Source organism: Boleophthalmus pectinirostris, unplaced genomic scaffold (assembly GCF_026225935.1).
Source record: "Boleophthalmus pectinirostris isolate CB_2022bp ecotype Guang Dong unplaced genomic scaffold, ASM2622593v1 HiC_scaffold_22, whole genome shotgun sequence".
Lineage (NCBI taxonomy): Eukaryota > Metazoa > Chordata > Actinopteri > Gobiiformes > Gobiidae > Boleophthalmus > Boleophthalmus pectinirostris.
Genome location: NW_026571190.1, coordinates 39,716,989 through 39,732,920, shown reverse-complemented (window position 1 = coordinate 39,732,920; position 15,932 = coordinate 39,716,989). Strand labels below are relative to the sequence as shown.

Genomic DNA, 15,932 nt, shown 5'->3' with positions numbered 1-15,932 from the left:
GAGGTGTCTGGGGAGGTGGAGGTTTGGTTGGTTGATTTGATCATTTTTCATGTTCACCTTATTCCATCCTGCCCACTTTTCTCTCTAAACGCTCCTAAACGGCATGAAACGGGGCTCCCCTTCATGTCAGTGGTGAATATGAAGAAACTTTGCAGATTAAATACGGTGTCCTGTCGATTTGAGCTCCCTATCGCTACTGCGCACGCCCACAACTCCCAAGCACCGCTCCAGTTTAAATGCCGTCGATTTGAGCTCCTGAGGCAGAAGTGGAGCAACAAGTCACATTTTAAAAGTGTATTATTTTTATTGTCTGTTTCAGTGGCGGAGTGTGCATTTCACACCTAGACCTTCAGTAGTGCTCTGTCTGAAACAATCCACTCCTCAAGAACTATTTTGTGGTCATAAAAGCATCTTATTCCACAGAAACACAGTATAAAGAGCCGTGGAGATTCAATACACGGACAAGTGAGGAGAGGGGGATGCGCGGTGCATGGAGCAGTGAAGAGAAACGACTAAACCAGAACTAAACCAGGACTGTTTGTCAGGACGGGCCTGAAGGTGCGCCCGTGTAGACTGTCAGGTGACCGCAGAGGAAAGGACCAAAAGGACCGTGCCAGGACTCCGTTCCACACGGGGCCACAAGGGGCTCAGTGCAGCTGTCGCCCGATCGCACTTTGCGGAAACTCTATTCTGCTGACTCGGGGTTCTCTCTCGCTCTCTCTCAAGTCTAAGATTAGTCCTGGTTTAGACCTGATTTAGACCTGGTTCCACCACAGATGCAGTTCTCTCTCTGACTGTCCAATTACGAGTCTGAATCCGGTGGCGTTTTCGTACACCTGCTAAAGGTCCTGGCGACACCAACTCAAAATCTGATTGGTTGAAGCAACAGTTTCATGGACATTTATTTTGTGTTCGAGTTCCTGCAGGATGGATTCTGAAGGCCTCAGGGACACTTCTTTGATTTTGACTCTGCCTGGCAACAAGTGACGGCTGAAATGTGATTGGTCAAATGCTTTAATATGAAAATACTTGTCTGGAAGCAGAACAACCATCGGAAAAGCTCTGAAAGGAAGAGGACAGAACATGTGGAATTATTTAAGAATAATAATGTAATTAACATCAGTCTGTGATTCTGATTTTTTTTAGGCCAGCAGAGAAGGACTTGCAGACCCTGACGCTCCGACACTGATCTGTTTTGACCGGTTAAACATCGACATGTGCGTGTTAGATTTGCAGCAGAAAACCGACGTTAGATGACTGAATAGTTTGGATTTAATATTTGATTTTATCCTTACCATTTTTATTACATTGTCTTTTATTTTGTTTCCATGTGTAAAAAAAACGTAACTTTGTTCAGAAAGGTGCTGTATAAATAAAATATCACTGTATTATAATAGAAATTAAAACTGTAGCCTGTGATAATTATTTAATATAAAGATTTTAGTGTTTCCAGTCATTTCTTTTTCTTATGTAGTGGAAGCCTAATTTGATAGAAGATATCGGCCTGTCGAAATAAGCTCCTCTTCCCAAATTCATATAAATGAGTGAATAATGGTGACTCTACAGTGGGAGCTTTATTCGATGGTTAAAAATTGACGATATGTCGATATGTGCTTCCTTTAGTCGGAGCCTATTTGAACAGAAAATGACTGTCAAAATGTACTACGCATATTCAGATAAATGAGTTGAAATTTGACATAACTAAGGTATAAACTGTCTTTAATCCAAAGAAATATGTTGTAAAAAAACTGGGGAGGTCAGAGTCGGGGATTGCAAAAACATATAGTAGCTCATTTCGACAGAACAACGGCATAAAGTCGGTTAACTTGTGTAAAATGTTCCACGTTCCTGTGCACCAACGAGTCACATTTCTCTCTGGGCTTTAAAACGTCAATATTGAACTTATCTGCCGTTAGGATCGGTGCCGTACAAAATAATCCAATGCTCATGACAACATCCGGAATAAGGTAAATAAAGATCTGTCACGTGAGTTTATTTTAGCTCCACTCACGCCCACCCACGTGCAGGGCAGAACAGGAACAACTACATTTTTTTTTTTAACTTCCTCATTGCCGCAACAGCTCATCAGACAGAAGAGCTGCGACCGCATGGCACGTCGGATCAAAGAAAAACTCAAACAAAAAACAACGTAAACTGAGGATTCCGCGCTGACTCCGGTGAGTACGCAGGGATTTACAGACAATTTTATTTGAGAATCAACAACAAACACGCATAATGTATCACGTAAAGAAAGCAAAACGTACTTACAAAGCTGCACATTCTCTGTAAAAATTAACGTGCGTCATTGCTGTTTTTCTTTCACTTTCTTGACACGTGTGCTTCTTAAAAATAAATGTTATTACTATAATATCTTATAAATTATTATTATTATTATTGCCTCCTGTTCTTTTTAACCTGCATATGGATGATTTGTCGAGCCTGTCCAGAGTACGGGATGCAGTATGACATCAAATATAATTCAAAAAAGATTTCCAGGTCTAAGGAGGATCAAAAATTAAGCTTTTCCTCCTTTTATTTAAATGAGAATCAGCTGGTTAATGTAATAAAAACAAAATACTTGGGCCATATTATTAGAAATGACTCCTGTAACCATGTTGTTGCTTTGCTCGCAATATTCCACAGTGTCTATCTTGCTTTTATTCAATTACACCTGTTCATATTGCTAAAAAATGGCCTGAAATGACAGCACTCTTACTATGACTATGACCTACAGATTACAGATTACACACACCAAAAAGTAGTTTGTAACGTAATGCATTAAATTACTTAAAGTGAGTAACGTAATCTGAATACTTTGGATTACTTGATTTGCTGTAGAGAAGCAAAGACATCGTAACATAAGATTTTTTGTCTGCTAAAAGAAAATAAAAAGCCCAGACTTTATTTAACTGTATTCAAAATATTTTTGATAGAAGAAACAAGTCCGCGCAGCGTGGTTTAGTCCTGGTTTAGTCCTGGTTTAGTCCTGTTTTAGTCTGGTTTAGTCCTGGTTTAGTCCAGGTTTAGCCCTGGTTTAGTCCTGTTAAATCCTGTTTTAGTCCTGGTTTTTAGTCCTGTTTAGTCCTGGTTTAGTCCTGTTTTAGTCCTGGTTTAGACCTGGGTTTAGCTCTAATTTAGACCTGGTTTTGACCTGGTTTAGACCTGGTTTTAATCCTATTTTAGACCTGTTTTAGTCCTGGTTTAGACCTGGTTTTAGACCTAGTTTAGACCTGGTTTTAATCCTATTTTAGACCTGATTTAGTCCTGGTTTAGACCTGGTTTAGACCTGGTTTTAGTCCTATTTTAGACCTGTTTTAGTCCTGGTTTAGACCTGGTTTAGACCTGGTTTAGACCTGGTTTTAGCCCTATTTTAGACCTGTTTTAGACCTGGTTTAGATCTAGTTTAGACCTGGTTTTAGTCCTATTTTAGACCTCATTTAGACCTAGTTTAGACCTGGTTTTAGCCCTATTTTAGACCTGTTTTAGACCTGGTTTAGATCTAGTTTAGACCTGGTTTTAGTCCTATTTTAGACCTCGTTTAGACCTAGTTTAGACCTGGTTTTAGCCCTATTTTAGACCTGTTTTAGTCCTGGTTTAGACCTGGTTTAGATCTAGTTTAGACCTGGTTTTAGTCCTATTTTAGACCTGTTTTAGACCTGGTTTAGATCTAGTTTAGACCTGGTTTTAGTCCTATTTTAGACCTGTTTTAGTCCTGGTTTAGACCTGGTTTAGACCTAGTTTAAACCTGGTTTTAGTCCTATTTTTAGACCTGTTTTAGACCTGTTTTAGACCTGGTTTAGATCTAGTTTAGACCTGGTTTTAGTCCTATTTTAGACCTGTTTTAGTCCTGGTTTAGACCTGGTTTAGATCTAGTTTAGACCTGGTTTTAGTCCTATTTTAGACCTGTTTTAGTCCTGGTTTAGACCTGGTTTAGATCTAGTTTAGACCTGGTTTTAGTCCTATTTTAGACCTGTTTTAGTCCTGGTTTAGACCTGGTTTAGACCTAGTTTAGACCTGGTTTTAGCCCTATTTTAGACCTGTTTTAGTCCTGGTTTAGACCTGGTTTAGACCTAGTTTAGACCTGGTTTTAGCCCTATTTTAGACCTGTTTTAGACCTGGTTTAGACCTGGTTTAGATCTAGTTTAGACCTGGTTTTAGCCCTATTTTAGACCTGTTTTAGACCTGGTTTAGACCTGGTTTAGATCTAGTTTAGACCTGGTTTTAGCCCTATTTTAGACCTGTTTTAGACCTGGTTTAGACCTGGTTTAGATCTAGTTTTGACCTGGTTTAGTTTCTGGCAATGAGTGGAATCACCGAAAAAAAGAAAAGAAAAAAAAAGGGGGGGGATACAGCCGAAAATGTGAAAACAGGAACATACCTTAGTGAAATCCATTTATTTCAACAAAGTAACTGTAATCCAATTACCCCTCACTGAAAAAGTAACTGTAACCGAATATAGTTACTCATAATTTGTACTCTGATTACGTAACTCCGGTACATGTAATCTGTTACTCCCCAACACTGTATATCACACTGTACACAGTTCACCTTTGGTATAATTACAGCAAAGCAAAGGTGAATAAGATCAAAACGGCAGATAAAGACTCCAAGGTGGGAAAGTACCAGAGATTTGTTTGTGACGGCAAATATTCCAACATTCCAGACTCTAATCAGGAACCTCACATATAAATGTATGTGTAGGTTAAATGAATCAAGAAATTTATTTATTATTATGTTAGCCCTAGTTTAGTCCTGGTTTAGATCTAGTTTAGTTTTGTTTTAGTCTTGTTTTAGTCCTGCTTTAGTCCTGGTTTAGTTTTAGTTTAGTCTTGTTTTAGTCCTGGCTTAGTCCTGTTATAGTCCTGTGTTAGCCCTAGTTTAGACCTAGTTTAGACCAGGTTTAGATCTAGTTTAGTTTTAGTTTAGTCCTGGTTTAGACCTGGTTTAGTCCTACTTTAGTCCTGGCTTAGTCCTGTTATAGTCCAGTGTTAGCCCTAGTTTAGACCTAGTTTAGTCCTGGTTTAGATCTAGTTTAGTTTTGTTTTAGTCTTGTTTTAGTCCTGCTTTAGTCCTGGTTTAGTTTGAGTTTAGTCCTGGTATAGACCTAGGTTAGTCCTGGTTTAATCCTGGTTTAGAAGTGGTTTAGACCTAGTTTAGTCCTGTTTTAGTCCTGGCTTAGTCCTGTTATAGTCCAGTGTTAGCCCTAGTTTAGTCCAGGTTTAGATCTAGTTTAATTTTAGTTTAGTCTTGTTTTAGTCCTGGTTATTATTATTTATTTATTTTTTATTATTTTTTTTTTTATTATTATTATTTATTTTTTTAATTATTTTTATTATTATTATTATTATTTATTTTTATTTATTTTTTTTGATCACAGGTAAATTTTGACATTATTTCACAGAGTCATATTTAACACACACAGTCCGAAAAGGTGCAGGTTGAAGCTTAAGTTTATTTCTGCCTTTTTACTCTTTATTCCTTTATCAGAGCTTCATCCTGACATCAGTTCATCTTCAAAAATACAACACGAGAAAACAAACAAATCAGAAACAGAACAACAAAGTCCTACAGCACAAACTAAGTCTCATATTTCATGTTTCTGTCCAGAGTTAAACATTTAAACGTCTTTATAAAGTGAAAGAGACTGTATACTGTGTACAGTTTGGGGTTTTCCATACAGTTGTTCCAGAGCTCCGCCCCTTTAACTGGTTTACAAAATTTCATAATGTTTTTGTTCTGATTTTGTTTTTGATAAACATGTCTGTGCCTCTGAGCTCGTATTTTCTCTTTCAGATTTTGAACATGTTCTGTAAAGATTCTGACAGGAGATTGTTGTTGTTTACTTTGAACATGATTTTCAGACAGTGTTGGGAAGGTTACTTTTAAAATGTAATCCCCTACAGATTACAGATTACATACCTCAAAATGTAGTTAGTAACAGAATCCATTAAATTACTTAAAGTGAGTAATGTAATCTGATTACTTTGGATTACTTGATTTGCTGTAGAGAAACAAAGACGAGGAAATTGTAACAAAAGACTTTGCTGAACCGTACTAAAAATAATATTGATAGAAGAGGAGGAGACACGTCCACGCAGCAGGTTTAGTCCTGTTAAATCCTGGTTTAGTCCTGGTTTAGACCTGGTTTTAGTCCTGTTTTTTTGTCTTGGTTTAGTCCTGATTTAGTCCTGGTTTTAGTCCTGGTTTAGTCCTGGTTTTAGTCCTGTTTTAGTCCTGGTTTAGTCCTGGTTTTAGTCCTGGTTTAGTCCTGGTTTAGTCCTGTTTTTTTGTCTTGGTTTAGTCCTGATTTAGTCCTGATTTTAGTCCTGGTTTAGTCCTGGTTTTAGTCCTGGTTTAGTCCTGGTTTAGTCCTGGGTTTAGTCCTGGTTTAGTCCTGGTTTAGTCCTGGTTTAGTCCTGGTTTTAGTCCTGGTTTTAGTCCTGGTTTAGTCCTGGTTTTAGTCCTGGTTTAGTCCTGGTTTTAGTCCTGGTTTTAGTCCTGGTTTTAGTCCTGGTTTTAGTCCTGGTTTAGTCCTGGTTTAAGTCCTGGTTTAGTCCTGGTTTTAGTCCTGGTTTTAGTCCTGGTTTAGTCCTGGTTTAGTCCTGGTTTTAGTCCTGGTTTTAGTCCTGGTTTTAGTCCTGGTTTTAGTCCTGGTTTAGTCCCAAAATATGAAAACAGGAAAACACCTCAGTGTAATCCATTTACTTCAGTAAAGTAACTGTAATCCGATTACCACTCACTGAAACAGTAACTGTAACTGAATACAGTTACTCATCATTTGTACTCTGATTACTCCAGTACATGTAATCTGTTACTCCCCAACACTGTTTATATATAAACTTGGAAACATACACATGATCACGTCCTGCAGTGGTGGAGTTACTACTTGGGGGCTGTAGGTGAACTTAAAGCACCTTTTTTGTTTTGGGTTTTATTTTATATATATTTATTGTCAATTTTTCCCCATTGTTCTTGAGACTTGCACATTTTTATTTATTTGAATTATGGTGGATTGGAAACTTGTCTTATTAGTTTGGTCGCCTACGAGATAACCAGATCTGAAAGTTTTTGGGTTTTTTTGTTAGTACAATTACTTTTTGTTTACATCCATTACACATGGGCCCAGTCCAGCAGAAGTAAACAACAAGGCCAAAAATTCAAGTTAATGCATCTGATATAAAAATGTATTGAACAGATACATATGTACTCTAGTTTATGAAACTGTTGACCTTTTTTCTGTACCATTTTTGGTTCTAAAGTTCCATATGTTTTAAACAGACCATGTATGAAACATGGAACAAAAATTATTTCCCAAATTTCAAAGACCCAAAAATCATGTAAATAAATGGATGTATTTCATCATATCTTGTGTTATTCCATCTTTGAACTGTTGATGAAGGTACATGATTTAAAAAAAAAAAATGTATTTAAAATGATAAAAATTTGCTTGGAAGGACTGACATATTTTATAGAAATAGTTTCCTTTCATTTTGAAGTAATATTAAAGTATTCAGAAGAAAAAAGCGACGAATTATGTAAAATCCTGCACCTTCTACTTGTTTGAACAATTTTCCCTCCGTTACTTTTCCCTCCGTTACCATGAACTTTCTTAATAAAAAATCTCATGAGTCAAAAAGTAAGAGGTTTTTCAACCTAATCTTGTACATATGGTAGAAAACTATATGAAGCAAATATTCAAACCAGTTTGTTAAGGATATGTAAGTGAGAACCAAGAGTTATCACTGTTTGGATTTATTGCCCAAAAAGTGCTGCATATTTCATTCCCTCCGTTACCAACATGAGTTTTTTAAATTTTTTTGTCAACAACTTGAAAGAATCTCACAGGTTTAACTTGACCCTGTTGGAGTGTAACTCTTTCCTACATTCTGATACTTTACTTATTTCAATAGTTCCTCTAGTTTCTGAATAAGAGACATTTGAATGTCAAAAATCTGCCCCTGTTTCCCTCCGTTACCACTTGACTGGACCCATATGATTATTATTATTTTTCTTATGATTATTGTTTAAAAGTAAACTATTCTCATTTAATGTCATATTGAGAGAAAATCAAATTGCTCTGAGGCCTCGTCCATTAGTGGCGCTGAGGGAAATGGTAGCGCCGCCTCTGACGTTCTGTCCAGAGTCTTTTAACCGTAAATATTTGTGAAGTATCTGATCACAAGAACACTGAGTGTGGAGTGACTGAATAATGAACTGTAAAGCTCTTTGGGTATCTTGAAAGGCGCTGTACAAATGCTATCAATCAATCAATCAAGAATAGATCCTGAACGAGGAAATAAAGAAGAAAAACACACACTCACTCCACCCTGAGTGTTTCGTGGTGATGGGTGTGATTCTGGCACTTCACCTGGTTTTCTGTAGCTGTAAATAACTTCACACACACACGTAACTGTTGAATATTTCTCTTTACAGACGATGTCACAGGTAAACAACTCGCCCAGTGACACTTATTCTACATTTAAACTTTCTGTGAAACTAGAAATTCTTGGTGAAAAAAGAGGCTGAAGTTACAGAACGTCAGAACTGGAAATGAGGCCGTTGTGTTGATGGACGACGACACGGCGGTTTTGCTTTAGTGTTTGTTTGTCTAAGGGGGGTTTCCCATAATGTTTTCTGATCTGATGTCACATTCTGTTTTAGCACCTGTGAAAGCTCAACGTTAAAGCTCCTCCTGTCCTCCTCTGAGCTGCAGTTGGACAGTGATGGTGTCTGGTCTCTGAGCCTGTTCTCTTCTGTCCTCAGGTGAGACATGGATTCTTCTGAGGACACGTTCCTGTGCTCCATCTGTCTGGACATGTTCTCTGAGCCAGTGTCCACTCCCTGTGGACACAACTTCTGCCAACGCTGCATCTCTCAGACCTGGGACACTGATGGGCCCTGCACATGTCCTCTGTGTAAAGAGATGTTCCACAGCAGACCACAGCTCAGGGTCAACACGCTCCTGAAGGAGCTGGTCTCAGAGTCCAAACTGGAGAAGAAGAGGAAGAGATCTGCAGAGGTGCAGTGTGACTTCTGCTCTGAGCCCAAACTGAAGGCCTCCAAGTCCTGCCTGGTGTGTCTGTCCTCCTTCTGTGAGAAGCACCTCCAGCCTCATCTCACAGTCTCTGGGCTGAAAGGACACCAGCTGATGGAGCCTGTGGAAGACCTGGAGGACAGGATGTGTCCCACACACCGGCGCCCCCTGGAGCTCTTCTGTGGCACTGACCAGAGCTGCGTCTGTGCCGTGTGTGTCCTAGAGCACAAGAACCATGAGTTGTTGTCTCTGGAGGAGGCGTGTGAGCGCAGGAGGTCCTCTCTGCTGCAGACTCAGGCTCAGAGCCAGCACATGGTGGAGCAGAGGAGGCAGAAGATCCAGGAGATCCAGAGGCTCCTGGAGCTGAGTGAGACAGAGACAGACAGAGAGAGGGCTGCGGGGCTGCAGGTCTTCACTGCTCTCATGCAGTCTGTTCAGAGGCGTCTGGACCTCTTCTTAGAGGAGCTCCAGGAGAAGGAGAGCAGAAACCACAGACGAGCCCAGGATCTGCTGCAGCGGCTCGAGCAGGAGATCTGTGATCTGGAGAAGAGCAGCGCTGAATGTCTCTCACGCTCTCATGACCCCCTTCAGTTTCTACAGCGCTGCCCTAATATCATGCCCCCTGCTGGGCTGAAGGAGTGGAGCAGCGTGAGATTTGAAGCAGAGACGTGTGAGGGCAGTGCAGCCCGCGCTCTGTCTGAGCTCCACAAGAGTCTCTCTGAGGAGTTTAAAGTTCAGTTCGAGGTGGAGCTCTGGAGAGTGCAGCAGAGTGCAGTGGAGGTGACTTTGGATCTAGACACGGCTCAACCGTGGCTCCGTCTGTCTGCAGATCTCAAACAGGTTTGTCACACTGATGTGGGGATGCAGCTCCCACACTCTCCTCTGAGGTTTGACTCTTGTCCTTGTGTTTTGGGGAAACAGAGTTTCTCTTCAGGCAGGTTTTACTTTGAGGTTCAGGTCAAAGGGAAAATTGAGTGGGATTTAGGAGTGGCCCAAGAGTCCATCAGAAGGAAGGGAATGATCAGTGCAAGTCCCAAACATGGACAGTGGAGCATCTGCTTAAGAAACAAAGATCAGTACGGCGCCTGTACTGACCCGTGGAGCCGTCTGTCTCCTCAGAGAGCTCCTCAGAAGGTGGGCGTGTTTGTGGACTTTGGACAGGGTCTGGTCTCCTTTTATGACTCAGATTCTGCAGATCTCCTCTACTCCTTCACAAACTGCTGCTTCAGGGAGAAGCTGCTGCCGCTCCTCAGTCCTTCCCTCAACTACAGAGGCACAAACTCAGCTCCTCTGATCATCACAAAGGTTCAGACTGACTAGAGACATCTTCATTTATGTTCAGACTCTCACTTTGATCACTGTGACCCCTGAGATTTATCACAGACATTTTAAATAAGTAAAAAGAACATTCAGTTGTACTTGTTATTAAAGAAGACGTGTTTTTTCTGGTATTTTGTAATTAACTCACAAAAGCAAGCATCATATTTCTTCTCAACATCTAATCCTCAAAGTGCATCAATAAAAGTGTATTTGGACTGAAACCTGCTTCACTGTGCGAGTAATTTGGGTTACATTTACACTGAAACGAATCACCGCATCAGAAACCATTTGAGTCCAGACACGTTGTTTCTGTTTCCACAAGTCTTCTCTATCCACACAGCTTTGAGCATATGTGTTTACGTTGTACAGAAATGAAACTTAAAACCACATGGTTAATTTACTTTAATTTTCTGTGACAGAGGGATGTTCTGCTGATGGTGAGTCTGTTCTGGGCAAATAGTTTTAGCTCTGCTGTTTCCCGTTTATCTCTGGTTTGTTTAAACCAGAGGTGCTCACACTTTTTCATCATGTGAGCTACTTACAAAATGACCAAGTCAAAATGATCTGCCTAATACAAAGCCAAACAAACTGCACTGAAACACTCTGTGCCCCTTTTTTGGACCCTCCCCCACAGTTTGAGAACCTCTTCTTTAAGAGAACTTCCTCTGGCACTTTACACAAAACTGTGAAAAAAGTGAAGGAAGATTTTTAAACCTGTTTTTTTAAAGTTCCAAACTGGAGTTTCATTCTTTTCTGGTTTTGCAGTGATATTTACCAGCCTCTGCACGTTTACCAAACCAAACGCACATCGTGACAAACACAGATGCATTTGTGCACTTTTGTTAGACAAACTTCAGCCAAATGTGGCAGTAGGTCTGTTCTGTAGATCCGCTCTATGCTGTAGACCTGCTTTGTGCCAACACTGGAACACAAATTTAGACTGGTTTTTGCTTCACGTTTGGTCTTGCTCTTCTAATCAGCCGCACTGTGGGAGGGGCTTGTGTTGGCTGTACGCAGGAAGGAGCGAGAGCGTGAAAAGGCGAGGGGCGGCGTGCTGACGTGAGGCAGGTGGACAGGTAGGATGTTTAGGAAGTTGAACCTGCCCTGTGATGCACGCTGGTACACGAGGGCACACGCTGTCGCAGACGAGCCGTGCATAGGGAGCGTGTGTGTTTGTGATGCGCCGTAGAGTCTCCGCGGGTTTCAAATGAGCGCACAGGCTGCACTGAGACGACCTGGAATCGACTGAAACAAAATTTAAAAATCCATGTATCTTTTCAATATAAAACCAAAAATAAGAAAATGGGAAAAAAAAAAAAAAAAACTGCTAATTTTCTTCATTCTTTGTCTCCAAAACCAAAATGAAAAAACAGAAAATGATTAATTTTTTTCAGTTTTTGATTTTGTGTTTAAATGAAAAATGGAAAAAAAATGGATAACGGACATTTCTTGTTTTCGTGACTGTGATGCTGGACTTAAACCAGGACTAAACCAGAACTGAACCAGGACTAAACCAGGACTAAACCAGAACTGAACCAGGACTAAACCAGGACTAACCAGACCAAAGACTAAACCAGAACTGAACCAGGACTAAACCAGGACTAGAGCAGGACTGAACCAGGACTAAACCACAACTGAACCAAGACTAAATCAGGACTAAACCAGGACTAGAGCAGGACTGAACCAGGACTAAACCACAACTGAACCAAGACTAAATCAGGACTAAACCAGGACTAAACCAGAACTGAACCAGGACTAAACCAGAACTGAACCAGGACTAAACCAGGACTAGAGCAGGACTAAACCAGGACTAGAGCAGGACTGAACCAGGACTAAACCACAACTGAACCAAGACTAAATCAGGACTAAACCAGGACTAAACCAGAACTGAACCAGGACTAAACCAGGACTAAACCAGAACTGAACAAGGACTAAACCAGGACTAGAGCAGGACTAAACCAGGACTAGAGCAGGACTGAACCAGGACTAAACCACAACTGAACCAAGACTAAATCAGGACTAAACCAGGACTAGAGCAGGACTAAACCAGGACTAAACCAGAACTGAACCAGGACTAAACCAGGACTGAACCAGGACTAAAACAGGTCTCAATCCTGGTCTCAGTCCCAGTCCCAGTCTCAGTCCTGGTCTGAGTCCCAGTTTCCTGATCACCCGACAGTCTACGCGGGCGCACATCCGGGCCAGTCCCCATACTCCTGGTTCAGTTCTGGTTCAGTCCTGGTTTAGTCCTGGTTTAGACCTGTTTTAGTCCTATTTCAGTCTGGCGTCTCAGTTTAAGTCGTGTTTTTTTTTTTTTTTTTCCATTTTTCAATTAAACACAAAATCGAAAAATGAAAAAACGAATCATTATCCGTTTTTTTCATTTTGGTTTTGGAGACAAATAATGAAGAAAATTGTTGGGTTTTTTTGTTTTCTTATTTTTGGTTTTATATTGAAGGTTTGTTTTTGAGGAGGTAACAACATTATAACCTGATTAAAATCTCACAAGAGTCAGTTTTGTGTAATATACGACTTTAAACACTGACTAAACATGTTTCTTCTAACTTTCCTCAAGTACAATTTGCAGTATAAATGTACTATCAACCTCCTCTCGTCGTTATACTGTAGACCTGAGCCGTGTTTACTCCTAATTGGACAACTTTCATCAAACGGAGCGTGAGGCGACCTGCTCCTCGTTAGCGATCCGAGTCTGACCTGCGTTTTTTTTTTAATCCAGGAAAAAACACTTTAAACGCTGCATTTTTAAAGACGAAGTTTGTGACACCATCAGCGCTTTTCACGCACGCAGGAAAGAGGAACAGCTGTGAGGGACACGTAATGAGTTTGGATCCGGGATGAGAAGAACCGGGATCACAGTCTGAGGAGGAAAACAAGAAGGACGCCGGTCGCAATCCACGAAGAAACGGAGGATTAGTCGGCAGAGGCGGGTATTAAGTCGGGCGTACACTGTGAGATTTTTGACCCTTTTTGAGCCGATTTTTCACTTTCTGTTTCGGGGATCGGGCCGAGTTTTGGCTTCATCGTGTGTCGCGCTTCGTGTAGTAAACATGGGGTAAAGAAAACCGATTAATCCCTCACGACCAGCTCCCCATCGGCATTCGCAGGTCGCAAGAAAATCAAACTTGTTAGAAATCCGGTCGCCTCTCGTGAGGGTTTCTCTCTGTTGAAGTCGAATTGCCAGAATCTGTCAGACTGAGCATGTGCAGACACAGAAGAGGAAGCAGGATATGAGGTTGTGGAGGACGATGGCGCCGGCGACTGTTTTGGACACAGGACCTGGAGGCGCAGTTAATCCAGCAACACAGAACAGAAGTTTGGTGAAAAACTTGATGCTACTTACCTCCAGTTCCCTCTGAAGAACTGACAACCCGTACTGCCCACGTCTGCCCACATCTGCCCCACGTCTGTCCACGTCTGTCCACGTCTCTGTCCCACGTCTGCCCACGTCTGCCCACGTCTGTCCCACGTCTGCCCACCTCTGTCCACCTCTGCCCACGTCTGTCCACGTCTGTCCCACACCTGCCACGTGTCTGCCCCACGTCTGCCACGTCTGCCCCACGTCTGCCCACGTCACGTCTGCCCACCTTTGTCCACGTCTGCCCACGTCTGTCCACCTCTGCCCCACGTCTGCCCACCTCTGTCCACGTCTGCTGTCCCACGTCTGCCCACGTCTGCCCCACGTCTGCCCACGTCTGCCCACGTCTCTGTCCACGTCTGCCCACGTCTACCCACGTCTGCCCACGTCTGCCCCACCTCTGCCCACGTCTGTCCACGTCTGCCCCACCTCTGTCCACGTCTGCCCACGTCTGTCCACGTCTTGTCCCACGTCTGCCCACCTCTGCCCACCTACGTCTGTCTACCCCATGTCCGTCTCCACATCACGTCTGTCCACGTCTGTTCACCTCTGCCCACCTCTGCCCACCTCTGTCCACATCTGCCCAGACATTTCTTTGACCAGATTCGTCGCCTCTTCTTTTTGTTCTTGTCTGCTCAGGGAATGGAACAAATTGCCAAACCAGCGCGTCTGTTTTTTGCCTGGATCATTGTGTCTCCACACGTTTGTGGTTTTCTACTTTCGTGGTTTTCTTCTTCTGGAACAACATCTCTGGTCGTCATGTGACCAGAGTACAGCGTGCGCAGGCAGGTCGCGTGCGCAGGCAGGTCGCGTGCGCAGGCAGGTCGCGTGCGCAGGCAGGTCGCGTTCGAGCATCGGTTCGTTCAGTGTGAGAACATGATTCGTGAGCTGTGAACTTTTAAACCCTGAGATTTGCTCGAACAGTTTAAGCTCGGGCTGAGTGACACGACCCAAAATATCACACAGTGTTCGCCCGGCGTTACTCAAGAAGACGAGGAGGTGTTTTACTTCAGAGTACAAATTATGAGTAACTGTATTCGGTTACAGTTACTGTTTCAGTGAGTGGTAATTGGATTACAGTTACTTGGTTGAAATAAATGGATTACACGGAAGTATTTTCCTGTTTTCACATTTTGGACTATATCCCTTTTTTCTTTTTTTTTTTCGATAATTCCACTCATTGCCGGACACTAAACCAGGTCTAAAACCAGGTCTAAAAACCAGGTCCAAAACCATGTCTGAAACCAGGTCTAAAACCAGGTCTAAAACCAGGTCTAAAACAGGTCTAAAACCAGATCTAATCCAGGTCTAAACTAGGACTAAAACCAGGTCTAAACATGGACTAAACCAGGACTGAACCAGGTCTAAAACCAGGTCTCTAAAACTAAAGGTCTAAACTAGGGGACTAAACCAGGACTAAAACCAGGTCTAAACCAGGACTAAACCATGTGTCAAACAGGATTTAACAAGACTAAACTTCTTTTATCAATAATATTTTTAATTTAGTTAAATAAAGTCTGGGCTTTTTATTTTCTTTTATCAGACAAAACTTCTTATGTTACGATTTCCTCGTCTTTGCTTCTCTACAGCAAATCAAGTAATCCAAAGTATTCAGATTACATTACTCACTTTAAGTAATTTAATGGATTAAGTTACAAACTACATTCTGGGTTATGTAATCTGTAATCTGTAGGGGATTACATTTTAAAAGTAAACTTCCCGACACTGTTTACTTCTGTGGGGTAATAACTGTAAACACATCATGTATTTCAATCACTGTGTCACCTTTTACTGCACAGGTGTCAAACATGCGGCCCAGGGGCCAGATCCGGCCCTCCAAGACCTTTAATCTGGCCCTCAGCTGATTTTCTACCAAAATATTTTAATGATATTTTCTATTAAAATCTTGTTAATTTTCTGTGGTGTTTATCACAGCAGCGTCTCCAGCGTCTCTGTACGTGGCCCCTCCCACCAGAGCAGCACAAATGAAGACTTGTCTCTTTCCAAACGCTCTTAAAGGACGATCGTTTTGACTGTTGACCGTGACACCCTCATCAGAAAAATGTCCAACATGAGAAAAGTGGAGCCGAGTGCAGGATTTTACAACAAAAATTGACTTATTTCTGTTTGCAAACAAGTTAATGTTAAAACATTGTGTTGAAATTACATTTTTCTTAAAGTTTCAGGTTGTTCATAATATTA

The 15,932-nt window shown here is 41.6% G+C and overlaps 1 protein-coding gene across 2 annotated transcripts; it reads left to right on the top strand.

Moving 5' to 3' along the window:
• Positions 1-2,050: 2,050 nt before the first annotated feature.
• LOC110162541 (E3 ubiquitin-protein ligase TRIM21-like) lies at positions 2,051-10,575 on the top strand. 2 transcript variants are annotated; one of them, XM_020927434.2, is made up of 2 exons: positions 2,051-2,177; positions 8,764-10,575. In XM_020927434.2, the coding sequence occupies exon 2, from the start codon at positions 8,771-8,773 to the stop codon at positions 10,352-10,354; it is 1,584 nt and encodes a 527-aa protein (XP_020783093.1). In that variant the 5' UTR covers positions 2,051-2,177; positions 8,764-8,770; the 3' UTR covers positions 10,355-10,575. The 2 variants fall into 2 exon arrangements, with proteins under 2 accessions (XP_020783093.1, XP_055014157.1); XM_055158182.1 differs by having other exon boundaries at positions 2,079-2,177; positions 8,662-10,575.
• Positions 10,576-15,932: the final 5,357 nt, after the last annotated feature.